Here is a 20,097-nt window from a genome sequence, read left to right on the forward strand (position 1 = left end):
CAGCCGGGGTCCCAGGCTCCTGGCCAGAGGGAGGGAAGGAGAAGGAGGGAAGGAGAAGGAGGGAAGGAGAAGGAGGGAGGTACAGGAGCGTGGTGCGAGGGCCCAGCACAAAAGTCAGGAAGGAGGAGGGGACAGCTTAGTTACCAGACTGGGGCCACCAGAGGGGCCTCAGGGAGTGCTCTCCTGCCCAGGTTTGTTTTCCAGCTGAAGGCACATTAAGTGTGGGCACAAGGAGGCTCTAGGATGCTTGGGCTGGGCTGTGGCCTCTAGCGAAGCATCAACAGCCTCAGCAAGGCCATGGGGAACAGGGCACTACCGAGCTGGAAAAAACTTTAATCCCAAACAAGCCTGCCCCCAGCCCCTGGCATCTACGGTGGAAAATGCAGAGGCTTCGAAGCCAGAAAAACTGGTTTAAGCCCTGTCTCCACCACAAATTACCGGTATTCATTCATTCATCCCACAAATATTTTTAGTTTCTACTGTGTACCAGGCCCTGAAATAGGTGCTGGGGGTACACAAAAGAATGACGCACAGTTCTTAACTTTGAGGAACTTACCCCATAGATAGGGAGATGAACCCGTAAACATAGCCCCATAAAACTAGATCACTGCATGGGTCGTGTGGACCACCTGTCTTGGGATCCCTCTGGGGCATCCTCCCAAGAGTGACTCTCGGGGAAGTCTTCCTGGAGGAGGTGGTGTCAGAGCTGAGTATAAAAATGAATGGCCATTGGACTAAAAGGAAGAGGAAGGGCACTCTGGGCAGAGAAGATAGCATTAGTAAAACCCGTATGGTGTGCTGGGGACAATGAAGAGTCAGGAGATGCTGGAAGATGCAGCATGCGGCAGTGTCTCTATCAAGGTTCTTAGTTGAGGGAATTCCCCTGGCGCTCCAGTGGTTAGGACTCCGCACTCCCACTACCAAGGGCCCAGGTTCAATCCCTGGTCGGGGAACTAAAAATCCCGCAAGCTGTGTGGTGTGGAAAAAAAAAATGTTTTTTTAGTTGAGAGCAACAGAAACTCTCAACTAAGAATCTGACAGAAAAGAAATCCACTAAAGCGATGTTGGATCCCACGCTCCTGAAAGCCTCAATTCAGAAACTCTCACCTAAGAATCTGACAGAAAAGAAATTCACTAAAGGGATGTTGGATCCCACACTCCTGAAAGCCTCAATTCAGAAACTCAAAGCTAAGCTCCTCAAACCCACCCAGAGACAAAGCAAAGTTAGCTATGGAGGGGCCCCAAAGATCATTTTATCCAGAGTTCTTAATCTTGGGTCCATGGATGACTTTGGGGGAGCAAAAAGGCATAACATTTTGAATGTGTGTATGTGTACTTTTCTGGGGACAAGGTCCATAACTTTCATCAGATTCTTAAAGTAATCCATGCTATAGGTCAGGTTCTCCCAGAAGCAAATTCTGAGATGAAGATTCAGTAAAGATGATTTAGTAAAGAAATGTTCCCAGGAGAAACCAGTTAGGGAGAAGGGGAAGCACAGGATAATAGGGGAAGAGAAAGAAGCCAGGAAAGAGTGCAATTTTGTGTGAAAACCCCTCCTGGCTGGCAATGAAGTAAGGAATACTCAGGCCAGAAAGAAACAAAAGCTAGAATTGAGAGGGCAGTGGATTCTAAGCAATGAAATCAGCTTCTACCCTGAAGACACTGTTTGAACTTAGTGACCCTGAGCCTCAGTGTTTCAGCCTCATGGAAATGGGACATTTAGAAGAAGTCCATGCTTAAAACAATCACTAGCTGGGGGGCCTGAGACTACTTCGATGACAAGAGACTAATGGTGACTCTCCCCTTGGGGCTAGGCCTGGGACTGCTTTCCCTAAAGTAGGTACCTGAATAAGGTCAGGGGCTGTTAGGCAAAAGGAAGGGGGAATAGCCATTGAGTAGCCAAGCAGCAGGGCCTGCTTCACTGAGGGAAGAACTCAAGTGTATGAACTTGACCCAGAGGAAACACCTTAGTGCTTAGGGCAAGCAGGGCGAGTGGGAGGATGAAGAATTTGAACTCACTTCTGAGTCTGCATTCAGATTCAACACCTAATTTGGCCCACTGGACTCGTCTGAGTCCTACCAAGGGAAATAGTGTAAAGAAAAAAATGTAGGATTTCAAGGAGCAAACAAATCTGCTTTGGGAACTCATAAAGCAAAGAGAAGCATTTTCCCCTCCACAGGGCTCTTTGCCTCAACCAAAGCAGGAAAACGTAGGGCCACGGACATGCCCTACTGAATCAGGCTATTTGTGAGTCAATAGGAGCAATGGCCTGTGGACTCTCAGAAATACGTGGGTGGACCAGACGGTCTCCTCACCTACCTCAGCAGGCAGATGCAAAGAATGTGTGAAATTTGGTGCTTATTGTTTCATTTTTAGTCATATAGGTCCATTTGTATCCTAAGGCTATTGAGGCCTGGGGAGCCCAGGTTCTAACAAGAATGAAAAATATCTCTTGGACTTGGTAATTAGTAGATTCTTGGTAGTTTTAGAAAGAGAAGTTTCAGTGGGGTGATGGAGGATGAAGCCAGCTTACAAAGAATGAGGAAGTGGACACACAGTTAATTACTCTTTGGAGAAACTTGGATGTGGAGAGGAGCAAAATGGTTACATGGTGGCCGGAAAGGGGAGGAGAGGATCCTTTTTAAAATGGAAGAGACTTGAGCAAGTTGTTAGGCTAAGGAGAAAGAGCGAAGAGAATGAGGTCTTATAGATATGGGGGCGAGTAAAGCTGATGGAGCAAGATCCCAGAATTAGTGGGGAGACTGGGATCCAGGAACTGGGAGAATTCGTAGAGATGGGCATCTTTCTCCAGCAGGGCTCAGCAAGCTAGCCAGTCTCAGGAGCACAGAAGGTGGGCTCCAGGCATGAAACAAGGATGGGCTGAGCCCAAGAGGATAGGGATGCAAGGGAATCAGGGATATTGAGGAGGGAGGGATTCAAATGACCCTCCAGAGGTTCAGGCTGGGAAAGAAAGAAGAGTGATGAGAGGGGCTAAAAAGACTGGACCAGAGGTCTCCAGGAAATTAAAGTCCAAGAGGAGATATAAGGAGATTAAGGTTGTCCACAAGTAGGAAGGTCAAAGGCTGTGTAAGGCAGTAGGATTTGACATTTAAGATTTCTGAGGAAGAGCATCTTACCCAAGTTATTTAACTTCTCCATGTCTCTCAGCCTCCCAATTTATAAAATGGGACTAAAATTCTCACTCATAAAAGTACTAAAAGCATTTTTTCTTTCTGGCAAAGCATATAATTGTGGGATCTGGGACATCCAGGCACTCAGTGTTTGTGCAAGGATGAATGAACATCTGTCACTTCCCCTCTATGGACCCCACTTTCCTAATTCTCACTGATTGTTTGCTTGATCTATCAGTTACTGAGAGAGGTGTGTTAACATCTCCCACTGCATTGTGAATTTGTTTTTATTTTGCTTTCCTTGATTTTTCTTTTTGCTTTATTTTGAAGTTATGTTATTAAGTGCATATAAATGTAAGATTATTCCATCTTACTGATGAATTGGACTTTTTAATCATTATGAAGTGACCCTTTTGTCTCTCATAATGCTTTTTTCTGTCAAAGTCTATTTTGACTAAAATTAATATAGATATGTCAATCTTCCTTTGCTTAGTATTTGGCAGATTTTTTTTCATCCTTTTTACTCTCAATCTTTCTGTATTATGTTTTAGATACGCCTCTATGAACAGCTGATAGGTGGATTCATTTGCTTTGTCTAGTTTGGCAATCTTTTTCTACTAACTGAAGCATTTAGTCCATGTACATTTATTGAAATACTGATACATACACACACATACATTTATATATATGTTTATGTGTGTACGTATATGTACTTTACCTTATTAATTTGTATTTTTCCTGCCTTTTCTCGATTTCTTTTTCTATTCTTTCTTGTTTTCTTGATTAGTTTTTCTTATTCCATTTTTCTCCTTTACTAGTTTGCAAATTATACCTTTTTTTTTTTTTTTTTTTTTTTTTATACTCTTAGGGGTTATACTGGAAACTTTAATATGCTTATTTTGCCTGTCTGAAGTTAACCAGTATCTTCTATTTTTTCTTAAATAAAGCAAGGACGTTAGAACTAATTCTAATCACCCCTCTTTTAGCTTATATATTACTTTCATGTATTTGAATTTTATCTTTTTTTAAGCTTACAAGACATTGTTAGTATTGTTTATACAATCTTTGTTTTTACTCATATAGATACCACTTTCTTTGCTCTGCAATCCTTCTTGTCTTTAATTCCTTCCATTTGGAATCACTTTCTTTCTGCCTGCTGGTGGCAAATATGTTTTTGTTCATCTCATCATGTCATTATTTTTTCTTATTCTTAAAATATCTTTTCACTAGTTTTAGAATTCTTGGTTGACAGTCATTTTTTCTCAGCACATTGAAAATATAATTCTACTATCTTCCAGCTATTAAGAAGTCAGCTGTTTTAGTCTAATTGTCACTACTTCGAAAATAATCTGACCTTAAGACTTTCTCTGTCTTTGGTAATCTGCTTCACTATGATATGACTACTTGTGGATTTCTTTTTATTTATTCTTTTGAGGATTTCAAGATTCTTGATTGCATGAATTGATGGATTTCTGGATGAGTCTCAGCCACTAACTATTCAAATATTACTTCTGTCCCATCATCTCTCTCCTCTCCTTCTGAAACCTCTGATTATATGTATTTTGGACCATCTCACTCTATCCTCCATGTCTTTTAACTATTCTTTCATATATTCCATCTTTTTATTTTTCTGTGCTGCCTTTTAGAGAATTTCTTCAGGTCTTTATTCCACTTATAATTTTATTGTGTCTGATATATTCAATTGTATCTAATCTTCTATTAAATACAACCATTAAATTTGTAGATTTAGTTACAATATCTTAAATTTCTACAGGGACATTCTATTTCTTGTTCAAATATACTTGGTCCTTCTTCAGAGTATCTTGTTCCCTGTTCAAGTTTTTAAGTTTCTCTTCTACTCTTTCAGCATTTTAAACATAGTTATTTTATACTATTTGATAATTCCAATACCTTAAGTCAGCGTAGACTTGTTTCCATCATCTGTTGTTCCCTTGCGTGTTTCGTGATCTTCAATTAGGAGCTACTATTTCTTTGGAGATTTCTCTGTGGGAATTCTTGAGGCCTGGGGTGAAGGTGGGTTTTTCCAAGAGGGTTTGCGTTTGATTTGCCAGATGCTTATGGTGTTAACCAGACTGGGCCCAATTTAAGTTAAATGCTGGACTGAAATTTTTCAGACCACCTAAGTAGTGTGAATTTGGGCTTCAAATGACATAGGTATGGCTTATATTGTGAATTTGCAGGGGCTATTTTATTTTCTCCTGAGAAAAGGGAAATTAAGATGGGCATTTTTCTTTTCAGTCTGTTGGGATGTGGTGGTGCTTCTATCTGGTTCATTCATTCACTGAAGTCCCAATCTTATGTGAGGAAGGTCTTATCAGACTTCCAACCTTAGAGGAGACTTGAGTTTCTTGCAGTAGTGTGCTGGAACTGGCTCCTACCAGCTCAGAAGAACCAATATTTAGGAATTTCGCAGTTCCTGGTACCATTGAGAGCTTGAAATTGGCTATGGTGAGAGTATTTACACTGTGGAAATCAGCAAACACTAAAAACAGGGTACTTTGTTTTGTTGGAGAGCCAGTTACTAATATAACACTGGTTTCTCTCATATCACCCCAGCCCATACGACCAAGTTCAAGTTTACTGAGTTAAAAAATAAAAATGATAAAGTTTCAGTTGTGCAAGATGAAAAATTTCTAGGAATCTGCTGTACAACATTGTGCTTATAGTTAACAATACTGTACTGTACAGTTAAAAATTTGTTGAGGGTAGATCTCACTATATATATATATATATATATGGAGAGAGAGAGAGAGAGAGAAAGGGTGGGTGGGGGAGGGAGGGAGGGAGAGAGAGAGATCTCCACAATATAAACAAACAAATAAAATAGCTCAACTTACCTCTTTGGATTCTTGAGTTTTTTGGCCTGAGTATTCCTCACTTTCTTGCCAGCTCATCAGTGCATTAAAAAAAGTTGGGGTTTTTTTCTTTTATCCAGAATTGTTTGCAGAATGAAGCTTATTTACGGTACCTCGTCCACCTTTTTACGAGAAAATGAAGCGTTCTCAGTTTCTTAACCAAAAATTGAGATCGTTGTGCTAAATCAGTAGCTCTTAACACCTTGGAGACACAGGCTTTTCAAAATTTTGATAAAAATTAGAGCCTAGAGACCCTTTCCCCAGGAAAATACACACACAGAGGAAATGTGTTTTTGCTCCCCTGAAACCATGCATGGGCCCAAGATTAAGAATGCCCAATGACATGAATGCTCTCTGAGGGTCTTGCCAGAGCTAACTTTTGATGGCCCCGCCATGTTCTCAGCCTTGAGCAGAGTTTCTGCGAGTCTCCTCTTGGCTAAGTACGGGGAGTACAGACTTCTGGACTGGGGCTTCCAGGATCTCCAGGGCCTCTTGGGGAAGGAAAAACTGAGAGCTGTCGACCAAAACTCACACCAAGCTAAAGCACAGGCAATATTCCTTCAACCAGACCTCTCCACATTGACTCATTCAATGAGTACTTATTGGACCCTGTTCTAATCTACTGCTATGTAACAAATCATCCCCAAACTTAGTGACATAATAACAACAATCATTTACTTTTTCATCTCTCACCGTTCTAGGAGTAACTGGGCTCAGCTAGGGTTGCAGGGTCTCTCATGTGGTTGCAGTCAGATGGCAGCTGAGGCTGGAATCACCTCAAAGCCTCCCTCAGCACATGTCTGCCAGTTGATACTGGCTGTTGGCTAAGTTCTCAGTGGGGCTTTTAACTGAAACACCTACATGTGCCCTCTCTATGTGGCCTAGGCATACTCACAGCATGGCAGCTTGTTCTGAAACGGAGCATTCAAAAAGAAATCAGGCCAGGAGGAAACCATATTACCTTTTATAGCCTAGCCTAAGATGTCATACTGCATTGCTTCTGCCACATTCTGTTAACTAGATGCAAGTCATTAGACCAGCCCATATTTAAAGGGAGGTCAATTAGACTCTATCCCTTGCTAGGAAGGGTGTCAAAAAATTTGCAGACATGTTTTAAAATCACCACACACTCCTTCTGTGTGCCAAGCAGTAGACAAGGCACTTGTGATAGAGTGGTGAGTTATACAAACCCTCCCTTATGATCTAAACACTAATAAAATAATATTACAAATATGTACATAACTGTAAACTTTGACAGTGCTATGGAAGACGAGTACAAGGAGCCATGAGAAATTGTATTACACATTAGTAAGACCTGGACCAGGGACCCAAGGATGAATTCCCTGAAGAGGAGACATCTGGGTTGAGATCTGAAACATTAGTGGATGCGAACTTCATGAAGTGATTTGGAGAAGAGCCTTCCAGGCAGAGGAAACCATAGGCCATGGCCCTTCAACAGGAGGCAAGGTGACCAAGAGGCAGCCAGCGTGTCTGGAGGCAGATAGCAGGGGAGGAAGGTGTGAGACAAGGCTGCAGAGGTGGGCTGGGGCCAGACCCCTGGACTTTGTAGGCAGGTAAGAATATTTGTCTTTGGCCTAAAGCTGCAGGAAACTGTTGAAGGGTCACTCACTGGAGCGTGATATGAACAGATTTGTAATCTAACAGTCACGTTGGCTCCCGCGTGGATGGCCCCTGCCAGATGCTGAGTCCGGTCTGGAAGGGTTGGGAAATTCTTTTTTTTTTTTTAATTAATTTATTCATTTTAATTTTTTTTTTTTGGTTGCGTTGGGTCTTTGTTGCTGCACATGGGCTTTTCTCTAGTTGCAGCGAGCAGGGGCTACTCTTCATTGCAGTGCGTGGGCTTCTCATTGGGTGGCTTCTCTTGTTGTGGAGCATGGGCTCTAGGCATGCAGGCTTCCGTAGTTGTGGCACTCAGGCTCAGTAGTTGTAGCTCGCAGTCTCTAGAGCGCAGGCTCAGTAGTTGTGGTGCACGGGCTTAGTTGCTCCACAGCATGTGGGATCTTTACGGACCAGGGCTCAAACCCATGTCCCCTGCATTGGCAGGCGGATTCTTAACCACTGTGCCACCAGGAAAACCCGGGTTGGGAAATTCTTGTGTGCGGTACTTCCCCTCTCCATGACACACTCCCACACACATGATCAAGCTAACAGCAGGCTCAGTCCTAAATCTCTAGCTTAGGCTTCTGCGCCCTATACTTGACTTCCTTGGTCCCTCTTCCAGGCACAGGAAGTTCTGCCATCTTGCATTACTCAATTAGTCACTCCTTTAGTCCGTCAACCTGTTGGTACAGTGGTTCTGAATAATGGCTCCCAAAAGATACGTCCACCTGCTAATCCCCAGAACCTAAGAATGTCACTTATTTGGGGGGAAAAAAAAAAGATCCTTATGAATATAATTAAGTTAAAGATCTCAAGATGAGGAGATCTTCCTTTTTTTTTCAATTTGTGGTTGTGCTGGGTCTTAGTTGCGGCAGGCAGGCTCCTTAGTTGCAGCATACACGTGGGATCTAGTTCCCTGACCAGGGATCGAACCCGGGTCCTCTGCATTGGGGGCACGGAGTCTTAACCACTGTGCCACCAGGGAAGTCCCCTGGGGAGATCATCCTTGATTTTCTGGGTGGATGCTAAATCCTATGACAAATGTCCTTAGAAGAGTGAGGCAGAGGGAGATTTGAAGTGGACAAGAGAGGAGAAAGTAAGTGACCACAGAGACAGAGATTGGAGTGATGAGGCCCCAGGTCAGGGAATGCCAACAGCTGCCAGAAGCTGAAAGAGTCACAAAATGCATCGTCCCCTGGAGCCTCCAGAAGGAGTACGGCCCTGCCGATGCCTTGATTTCAGCCCAGTGATCTGATTTTGAACTTCTGGCCTCCAGAACTGAGATAACAATCTTCTGGTTGTTTTAAGCCACCGGTTTGTGGTAATTTGTCACAGCAGCGATAGGAAATTAATATGGTTGGGTCCTGCTGTAGCTGTTCCTTCCTGATGAGTTTTACTGGCTCCTTCAGGGAATCTCCAAGTTTTGGAATGCCCAAAGTCTCAGTTTTCAGCCTTCTTCTTTGTTTATTCTCTCTTCCTATGTGATCTCATCCATTCACGTGGCTTTAAAAGACCATTTATTGGACTTGCCTGGCGGTCCAGCGGTTAAGACGTCCAATGCAGGGGGTGTGGGTTCGATCCCTGGTCGGGGAGCTAAGATCCCACATGCCTCATGGCCAAAAAACCAAAACATAGGGCTTCCCTGGTGGCGCAGTGGTTGAGAGTCCGCCTGCCGATGCAGGGGACACGGGTTCGTGCCCCGGTCCAGGAAGATCCCACGTGCCGCAGAGCGGCTGGGCCCGTGAGCCATGGCCACTGAGCCTGCGCGTCCTGAGCCTATGCTCCACAACGGGAGAGGTCACAACAGTGAGAGGCCCACGTACCGCAAAAAAAAAAAAAAAAAAAAACCCAAAACCATTTATTTGCTAATACCCTCCAAATTTTATCTCCACCCAGACCCTTTTCATGAAGCCTAGCCATCTTCACAGGTAGACGAAAAGAGGACTTTGGTTCCACTCCCATCTCCACCCCCAAATCTCCCTGGCCAGGCATCTCCATCCACTCAATACTTAGGCTGGAAATGTGGTAGCCATCCTAGATTTCTCCCCTTCTCTCATATCTTATGTGTTAGTAAGTCATGTTATTTAGGTCTCAAAATGTTTCTCAAATATGTCTACTCCTCTTCATTTCCACGGTCACCAGCATCTCTTACCAGGATGACTGTAACAGCCTCCTAACCACTGCCAGTTTCTACTCTTACCCCACCTCGCCCAAGTCCCTTCTCCTCACAGCAGCCAGAATGAGTTTAAAAAATTAGATCAGGTTGCAGTTTTTTGAACTTTATTGCAGTATAGTTGACATACAATTAACCGTACACTTGAAGTATACAATTAGATAAGTTTTGACATATGTATACACCTGTGAAATCATCAGTAATCTTTATAACCTTGAGTTGGGCAGAGTTCTCAGATATGACACAAAAAGTGCTAACAATAAAAGAAAAAGGCAATAAACTAGACTTCATTAAAATTTAAAACTTTTGCTCTCTAAAAGAAACCACAAGGAAAATAAAAAGATGGCCACCATTTGGAGAAAATATTTGTAAAACATATATCCAACAGAGGGCTTGTATCTAGAACGTATTTTTTAAAAACCTCTTTACAGACCTAGAATACATGGAGAAAGAATAGGCCTGGAATACATGAAGAAAGAATTTGTATTTAGAATATATTTTAAAATATATGCAGCTCAATAGGAAGACAGAAAAAAAATTTTTTTTTAATGAGCAAAAAACTTTAAACAGACACTTCTCCAAAGATATACAAATAGCAAATAAGAACATGAAAAGATGCTCCTTGGCTATCAGGGAAATGTAAATTAAAATTCAATGAGATACCACTACACATCCACTTTTAGGAAAGCTAAAATTAAAAGACTGACCTTACCAAGTGTTAGAAAGCATGTGGCACATGCTATAACACTATAATTCTCCTACACTGCTGGTGGGAATGTAAAATAGTGTAAACACTTTGGAAAACATTTTGGCAATTTCTCAAAAAGTTAAACATATACCTCCCATATGACCCAGTTATTCTTCTCCTGTTTTTTTTTTTGATTTATTTATTTTATTTATTTATTTTTGGCTGCATTGTGTCGTCGTTGCTGCGCGTGGGCTTTCTCTAGTTGCGGCGAGCGGGGGCTACTCTTCGTTGTGGTGCGTGGGCTTCTCATTGCAGTGGCTTCTCATGTTGAGGAGCACAGGCTCTAGGCACATGGGCTTCAGTAGCTGTGGCACGCAGGCTCAGTAGTTGCGGCTCGCGGGCTCTAGAGAGCAGGCTCAGTAGTTGTGGTGCACGGGCTTAGTTGCTCCGCGGCATGTGGGATCTTCCCACACCAGGGATCGAACCTGTGTCCCCTGCACTGGCAGGCGGATTCCTAACCACTGCACCACCAGGGAAGTCCCTCTTCTCCTTTTATTAATTTTTCTTGCTATATTGCACTGGCTAGGACCTCTGGTACAATGTTGAACAGAAGTAGTAAGAACAGACATTCTTGCCTCATTACTAATTGTAGAGGTAAAGTATTCAGTCTTTAACCATTAACTATTATGTGTTAGCCTTCATTTTTTCATAGATGCCAGATTGGAGGACTTCCCTTCTTCTCCTACTTTGCTGAGGGTTTTTACCAAAAATGAATGTTGGATTTTGTTAAATCATTTTCCTGCATCTACTGAGGTGATTTTTTTTTCTTTTTCAGTTTGTTAATATTGTGAATTACATTAATTGATTTTCAAACATTTCTCCAAGCTGGCATTTCTGAGTAAACCCCACTTGGTCATGATGAACTATCCTTTTATGTATTGTGTTTACTTTGCTAGAATTTTGATTAAATTTTTGCATTTATGTTTATGACACATATTGGTCTGTAGTTTGCTTTCTTGGCATGTCTTTGTCTCGTTTTGGTATCAGAGTAATGCTAGTCTCACAGAATGAGTTGGGAAGTATTCCTTCCTTTGCAATTTCCTGGAGGATTTTATATAAAATTGGTAATTTTTCTTCCTTTAATGTTTGGGAGAATTCACCAGTAAAGGCATCTGGGTCTGAAGTTTTCTTTGTGGGAAGATTTGAAACTATAAATTCAATCTCTATAGTAGACAAGAGTGTTATCCAGGTTATCTATTTCTTCTTGAGTATGTGTCATGCTTTTGCTTAAAGTCCTCAGGGCCTTCCCCTCACACCTACCTAAATCCTTACGGAGGCTTACAAGGCCCTGTCTGGTCTGCTCTGGCCTCCTCTTCAACCTCATCTACATGCCGCCCTCTGTTTGCTCACCATGTTCCAGTCAAATTGGTCTTCTGGCTATTCCAAGATAACACCAAGCTCTTCCTCATCTCAAGGCCTCGGCACTGCTTTTCATTCTATCTGGAAAGCTCTTCCAAGGCTCTTTTTGTGTTTTTTTCTCATTCTCATCCCCCAGTTCTCAGATTATGTGTCAGGGAGGTCTTCCCTGACCACTATATGCAGGGTAGGGCCTGATGGATACTCTCCCCCACAGAATCCTGTTTACTTCCTTCATAATATATATACCACACTCTGTCATTGTTTTGTTTACTCACTGTCAGCTCCCTAAGAGCAGGAACCTTTTCTGTCTTGTTCACTATATCCCCTGCACCCAGCATAACTGGGCACAAACAAGGTGTTCAATTATTACTTGTTGAATAAGTAGACTTATTCGTCAGTCAAGCTGCACATCAGGCAGGCAGTGAGTCTTCTGTGAGCTTGCTGGTCAATCTGAGGGTTTTATTGCTTGTTTTGGGGTTTGTTTATTTATTTATTTTTGGCTGTGTCAGGTTTTAGTTGCAGCGCACGGGCGTCTCTCTAGTTGTGGTGCGCGGGCTCCAGAGTGCATGGGCTCAGTAGTTGCAGCGCGTGGGCTTAGTTGCCCCGCTGCGTGTGGGATCTTAGTTCTCCAACCAGGGATCAAACCTGCGTCCCCTGCATTGGAAGGCAGATTCTTAACCACTTGACCACCAGGGAAGTCCCAGTCTGAGGTTTTCAGTCAGCCTGAGGTAGGTCAGGTAGGCTTTGAGTGGACTGGTTGCTCTGTGGGGTGGGTCTGTGTGACTGATAAGTCCCCTGTAAAGTCAGGATTCTGGGGGACACAAAGAAATGAAAAGCTGCGGCCCACCCCCAAGAAGCTTCTGGCCACCTGTCTACTTGGAGGCTCACTGCTCCCCACTGCCCAGCCAGGAGGTAAAGTGAGGGTGGTACAGGGTGAATAGGGGGAAAGCTACAGAGCATGACCCAACCTCTGGCAGCTAGTCCTCAGCAACTCTGCTGCAGGGCTTCCAAACCCCATAAAAGCCTTACCTGGCAACTGCTGTGCTTAGGAAGAGCCTGTGCAGGAAACACAGACAGAGCTTTGTGGCTTCTTCCCCACCCCACTTCCCAGCCTCCCCTGACCTGGGCCCTCGCTCATGGAAACTCCCCCAATGGACCTGGCTGTCTGGCCCCAGGAGACAGGTGGTGGTGCATTTTGCCACTGCCAGCTCACCACGGGGGCAGGACATGGGCCTGTAATTCCAGAGGCCACTCCTTGCAACTGAACCCAACCTAGGTACTCCTCTCCATAGACCAGAGGAGGCCCAGCTCTGGTTGAAGAAGAGGGCTTGCATGAAAGCTGGGGACTTCACAGTTAATCCCGAGTTTCCCCAGGAACACCCCCAGCTGTGGGGTCACAGTTATGGCTGGAGTCCTGTCACAGATGAGTATGTGTAGGAGGGTGTCAGAACGGCTTGTATGGGAAGCAGCTGTTTGCAGTAATTGGGAAGCAGCAGCTAGCCAGCCGGCAATAACTGGGCCTCCATCCTGCTCACCAACAAACTCCATGACCAGGAGGCCCTGCTCCAATGACATCAGCCTCCTCACACACTGCTGAGGGAAATGAGCTCAGGGGGGCCATCGGAGGCGGTCTGTTTACTTACAGAGACCCTGGCTGTCAGCAGCTCTTTGACCAGACATTTCCTGTCCTAGCCAGCATGAAGCAGAAATTTCCTTAAACACATTACTTTGGACTCAACCCACTTGCGCCCTTGTTTTCAATTTTTTCTTAAAGAGGAAAATTCCCAATTCTGGCCCCAAATAGAGCAGCCCAGTGATGATAGGGGGATATCAAAATAACCCCCATAAGGACTTTTGCAGGTTAAGTTGCTCCCACCTCCCAGTCATCCCTGGAGCTGGGAGATCATCAAACCAATTCTCCAACACCCATTGTGTGGGGAGTCAGAGGGATGGCCAGCATGACCTCTAGGGCAGACCCTCTCTGTGAAGGCCTCCCTCAGGGCCTTAGCCACCTGAGCTCATACTCAGAGCATTTCTCAACTCAGCAACCCTGGCTAGGCCCTAAACCCCTCCCTCATTCCCTTCAGGTCAGGGATATTTCAGGAGAGCCCAAGAGCTGCCAGTTTTCACAGGCTGCAGGGGATTCCCAAGATGGTCACCCCCACCTGCCCTGGCTGACGGATGCTGTCACCTGCCCTCCCCCCACCCTCTCCGTGTTATTCCTGCTGGAACTCACCATTCTAGAAGACTTGAGGGGACAGGGGTTTTGGAGGTCTCCCCAGTGCTCCAGGATCCTAAGGCCACTTGCGCCAGGAGCACAGTGATACCCTCCCAGGAGTATCAATCATGGAAGACAGGTGCCCTCCGCCTAGAGGGGTCTGCCCACTACTGGGGCTGGTCAGACAGGCCCAGACATGTCAGGCAGCCTGAGGCCTTACCTGACCCAGCTCTTCCCTGTGTCCTGATCCTACTTAGCTCAGCGTCTTGTGACACCAGGGATGGGCTCAGGGAAGAATCAGGTCAGAAGAGGGCATTGAATCTGTGTTTCATAGTGCTTTTCGTAAGACTAAGAAAATGTCAAGGGTCCACATCAGAGAATGGGGTGGAGGGAGCGTCTCACACACAGATCTGAGTTAGCGGCTTCTTAGAAGGCACTTAAGAAAGGGCCAGACTTTCTCACCCAACTGTCTTCCCCTCACCTCAACCAACATAGCACCAGAAATCCCTAAACATGTGGTTCCAATTATCTCAGTTAGTCAACGTGTCTACTAACGCAGAATTTGTGAAGTAAGAAAGCTGGAAAGACCCTATATCAGGACAGAAGCTAACGTTTTTTGAACATCTACTGTGAGCCTGGCATGGTGCTCAACGCTTTACACACATTTATCTTATTCAATCCTCACAACAACCCTGAGGGAGATCAAGCAACTCTAAAGGAGGCACAACTCATATGGCAAAGTTGGTATTCAAACCTGGTTCTGTCTGAACATAGACCATCTACAATTAGGCATTCCCAATTTGAACTTCTAGAAAGTAATTAACTCAGGAAATCAATCCTACTCCTTCCGTAAAGCAAGCAAGCCTGTAAATTAAAGACATGGTCATCCAACCTCTCCATTCTAACAGATGAGGAAACTGAGGCCAGATCACAGAGTCTGAGCTGAGCATAGGACAGTGGCTCAGACTTAGGTCAGTGTTCCTCCCACCACCCCAGCCTGTCTCACAGCCCTAAGTCTTCACTAAGTCAGGTGAGGGAACGGTGGGAGAAAAGCTGTGGGCTCTGCCCTCTAGAAGACAAGACAAAGAGAAACACATATATAGCCACACACAGACAACCACACAGGCAGACATGCAGAGACACAGCTCCATGAGGAAACAGGCAAGAAGGGTCCTTACTCCAGGTCTACCCTTTTTTATTTTATTTTATTTTAATTTTATTTAATTTTATTTATTTTGTTTTTAGGCCACACCACTTGGCATGCAGGATCATAGTTCCCTGACCAGGGATGGAACCTGTGCCCCTTGCATTGGGAGTGTGGAGTCTTAACCACTGGATTGCCAGGGAAGTCCCCAGGTCTACCCTTTAGATAGCCACACTCTGGCTCTATTCTGGCCCTTTCCATCCCACACAGTGAGAAGTCCATGGGGTCAAGAGGATGGGCCAACTGGGAGCCCATGCCCCACTCCTAGACTACAAATCAGGTACATGGGACCCTATTATCTCCTGCTCAGAGCCATATGGTCAGACTTTGCCAATGGTGTGGGCACCCCTAGGCCCAAAAGGTGGCCAGGGGGTGGGGTGTATGCATGGAGTTTGCAATGTGTGAGGAGTCACGCATGCATGCGAGGCCCCTCGAGGTACAGGATGGAGCTGGGATGGGGAAGGAGAGGCTGGGGCCACTTGCTCTGTGTTGCTGTGTTCCTAGCACAAAACTCAGAGGAGCTAGGAATTCAAAATCAAACCCAGCTCTCCAGTTATTAGGACTGAGTCTTTCATTTAGCCGTTTGTTGTTTTGACTTATTTAAATATTTAGACATGAACGTAAGCCTTCATTTGTGCTCTTGCTCTGGGTCTTTCAAATGTTAGGAGCCACCCTAGACACCTCTCTAACTTCCCTGTGCCAGTGTGGGCCCAGTCACAGCACAAGCACTTTAAAGATGTCTGTTAGTAAATGAGCAAATCACTTTATGAATGAATTGAAGATTGAGTGAATGAATGCTGCTGCACAAATATAAGTACACAGACATACATGCTTTCAGAGACTCACCAACATATTAGTGACAAATATATGCCCACGCTCTCAAAGACACATATGCCTAAACTTACATCTACAAAGACAAGTCCATGTTTGTACCAAAATAACCTAAATGCTCACATGTGCACTTCCACCTGTAGGTAGGCGTAAACCTACTCACCTATGCAAAGACACAGAGGCCCACACTTTCCCATGATGATACCCACACACACAAGCTTACACAGAGAGGTGGATATATACACATGCAGACAAACATATAAGTATACACTTTCCCACTGAGGAATCTAACTCCAACCAGAAATGTAGCCACCTACACATACAAACATGGAACAGTCACATGAATCCACACTGATACACGCAGCTAGATGAAGACAAAGCCATAGGCCCAAGGAAGACTGAGTAAGACACCTGTCCACAGAGACCCTCAGGCTGCCCTGGGCTCCCACACTGTCTGCCTCCCTCCTCCTCCTGTCTGCCTCCCTCCTCCTCCTGTCTGCCTCCCTCCTCCTCCTGTCTGCGGCCAGAGGGGGATCCTAGAGGAATTCCTTCTGCAGACAGGAATGCTGTTCTCTCTCCTCCCCGACAGTTCAGGCCAGAGCCCTAGGGCAGAGAAGCAGATGCTGTGTGCTGGGGGGCTCCCCCTTCCCAAGTAATCTGCCCTCTGGCCCTGGCTGCCTCCCACACCCTGACCAAGCCTCCACTGGATGCTGGACTGTGGACAGTGGCAGAGCCCCACTCAGGTCCTGCTGTCCCAGCTCCACTCCCAGCAGGATGATTTAGGAGGGGCTGGTGAACAGTGCTTTTCCAGAGGCCTTGCTTTCTCAGGAAATGGCTCGGCCGCAAGCCTGATCTCCAAAACAGGCATAGGGTGAAAACACCTCTGCTCCTCTCCAATAACATGGGCCGTGCCTCTCACTCAGAGCCCCTCACGTCATTCTAGCCACAACATCCCAAGGTAGTAGATAGCAAGAAAGGCCCGGGGTCTCATCCTGCTTCTGCACTGACTCGCTATGTCCACCTCTGTAAAACAAGCCATGTGGGTGTGATGCCTTCAGATCTAGCTAGAACAATGTATGAGTTTCAAATTCACCAGGCAGCCTCTGCACAAGGGTGAAGGCACTCCAAACCCAGGGACAGTGGCCTGGTGTTGACCTCTTCTGAAGTCAGAGTCATTGTTACAAACACAGAGCTTGTGCCAGGAGGGGCTGAGGGCTGAGATGCTTGGCAGTGGGGCAAAATGGGGACTCAGGCACAGGAATGTCCTGTGCAGTCTGAAGACAGAAGGCCACCTCCCCTCTCCCTTCCAGCCACTCACCAGGTCCCCCAGGCCTCTGCTGGAGGTAGACACAGGGCTGCAGCCCCACCCAGCCGAGCAGCCTGAGAGACAGGAATGCTGCTCAGCACAGCTGTTTGGACAAGGGAGGCTGTTTATTCTCTGATGTCGGGAACATCTCAATCAGGGGGATTTGGCTGCTGGCAGCCCCTGGATGCAAGGTTTAGAAGAAGTCAACTTAATCAGAGAAGGCTGAGGGCCCAAGCTCTGAGCAGGCAGTGGGGGTGGAAGGAAGAGGCCACCCCTCCCTGCCCCACATTCAGTGCCATGTGCACCTCAGAGCTCACCTCCTGGGTCTGCAGTGACAGAGCTGGAAGGGTGAATGGAGCTGAGCCTGAAGCTCTCATTAATAGTGTGGCCATTGAGGGGGGCGGGGGGGGCGGGGATGGAGACTTCCCGAGGTCCCACCTCCAGCATCCAGCTGCCCCCTGCTTATGAGACACGGCAGACCTAACAGTCTTCACCTGGGGAGGGAGCTCATTTGGCATGCCTTGAGCTGGCGCTGCCCACTCCAGCCTCCCTACACCACCAGCCCAGATCCCTTTTGCTCAGGCAGCCCCTCTAGCTGCGGCCTTGCAGCTAGTCAGCTCTGGCTCTGCCTCTTTCGGGCTTTCTCACCTTGGATAGTCACCTCTCCAAGCCTCTTTCTTCTCCTATAAAACAAAGGTAATAGTATCTGCCTTGAAAGGGTATTGTGAGGATTAAATAATTCTTTCAATATGCTCATTATTCAGGAGGCACTTAATAAATGATAGTGCCTTTCTCCCTCATTCCTTCTATTGCTACAGACCCAAGCTCTGGTTTTCCTGTGGGCCAGGACCCTCCAGTATAGTTTATAACCCCGGACCCTGGTCACATCTACCTACTGCTGCTCGCAGACCTCAGAGTGCTCTGGGGTTCCCTAGGCCAGAAGACTTTCTGGAGGAGTCCAAGTGACCCAAGGAAGCACCTTGATGCTCAGGCTGCAGAATAACCCAGAACATGGTGTTTTTTGTGTGTGATTTGCCCAATTCTCATTTTGCACAGGTTTGAATGCCTTGTGGGTAGAGTCCAGGGGTGAGGACAGTCAAAATTCATCAGTCCTGGGCTTCCCTGGTGGCGCAGTGGTTGAGAGTCTGCCTGCCAATGCAGGGGACATGGGTTCGTGCCCCAGTCCGGGAAGATCCCACGTGCCGCGGAGCGGCTGGGCCCGTGAGCCATGGCCACTGAGCCTGCGCATCCGGAGCCTGTGCTCCGCTACGGGAGAGGCCACAACAGTGAGAGGCCCGCGTACAGCAAAAAAAAAAAAAAAAAAAAAAAAAAAATTCATCAATCCTGACTCACACATCTGAAAACCACATCTTTCTATATTCAATAAAAGTTTACACCAAAAACAATGGAGCACTGGGGATGATAATGGGTATAAGTTATGGACTCCCCCCTCCTTTTATTCCCAAGATCCAATTTAAATTCTGTTAAAAAGCGGATTTATTGGTCACTTAAGTGAAAGGCCTAGCTTTAGGCATGACTGCATTCAGTACTCAAACATCATCATCATGACTCTCTTCCTCTTCCTCTCTTGGCTCTACTTTCCACGGTGTTGGTGTCAGTCTGAAGCTTCACAAGGCAGCAAGACGGCATCAGGAGGAAGGCAAGTCTCTTTTCCAGCAGCCCCCGAAAACAAACCTCCTGTGGACTCTGACTGGGTCACGTGCCCATGTCTGAACCAATCACTGAGGCGGAAGTAGGGCGGTGCAACTTGCTGACTGGCTAGGGCCTCAGCCACTGGTCCACCCCTAGAGTGTGTGGGTGAGAGGGGCAGTCAGCTTTACCAAGATCCAGTGAGAGTGAAAAGAGGTTGGTTCCCCACAGAGAAGCTGCGGTAGGTACCAGTAGAGTGATACGGACCACAGGGGACAAGAACAACGGATGTCAAACAACGGAAATCAGTGGGTCGAAAACTAAGATGACAAATGCTTTTCAAGCACCTTCAAGCCCTCTAAAAATATTATTGATGTGCTAGTTTTAAATCCCTAGACACCTCTGATAGACAATGTGTTATGGACCCATTTGGGATAGCCTGGACTTGCTTAAGAACAGTAAAAAAAAAAACTACACCTTTCAACTGGTCTGCAATCCATACTTCCCAGGAATTCAGACTGGCCTTGTCTCCTTCTTGTCCCACTAGCAGGCAGTTTGACTGAAGTGACCAGTGTTGCCAGGGCTGGAAGGGCCTGTCAGCACTGCAAGCTTATTTCACTGAGCCAAAGGGGTATCGGGTATCAAGCAAACTCTGACTCCAGTGGCCCCAGCCCTCTCCGCCTACCTCCTCACATGGTCAAAGCTCCTCTCACCCTTGAATTTCCAGTGATTTCTTCCTCTCTCACCTCTCCCCCACTCCCTCCACCACCCCCAGCTCCACAAGTCTTACTAAAACCTGTTCTTAAGAAAGGATTCCTGGGCTTCCCTGGTGGCGCAGTGGTTGAGAATCTGCCTACCAATGTAGGGGACACGGGTTCAAGCCCTGGTCTGGGGAGATCCCACATGCCGCGGAGCAACTGGGCCCGTGAGCCACAGCTACTGAGCCTGCGCGTCTGGAGCTTGTGTTCCACAACACGAGA

The 20,097-nt window shown here is 46.0% G+C and overlaps 1 protein-coding gene across 7 annotated transcripts in view; it reads right to left on the reverse strand.

Moving 5' to 3' along the window:
- Positions 1 to 7,738: 7,738 nt before the first annotated feature.
- PARP16 (poly(ADP-ribose) polymerase family member 16) overlaps positions 7,739 to 20,097 on the reverse strand; it is a 56,643-nt gene continuing 44,284 nt past the window's right edge. For 5 of the 7 annotated variants that reach the window (XM_019948397.3, XM_073801143.1, XM_073801142.1 and 2 more), the window contains one exon: positions 7,739 to 19,272. In XM_019948397.3, the coding sequence (XP_019803956.1) occupies positions 19,083 to 19,272 (190 nt within the window). In that variant the 3' untranslated portion in view covers positions 7,739 to 19,082. The remainder of the gene's footprint in view (positions 19,273 to 20,097) is intronic. The other 2 variants (XM_033851831.2, XM_033851832.2) reach the window with 1 other exon arrangement.

This window comes from Tursiops truncatus, chromosome 2 (genome assembly GCF_011762595.2).
Source record: "Tursiops truncatus isolate mTurTru1 chromosome 2, mTurTru1.mat.Y, whole genome shotgun sequence".
NCBI lineage: Eukaryota > Metazoa > Chordata > Mammalia > Artiodactyla > Delphinidae > Tursiops > Tursiops truncatus.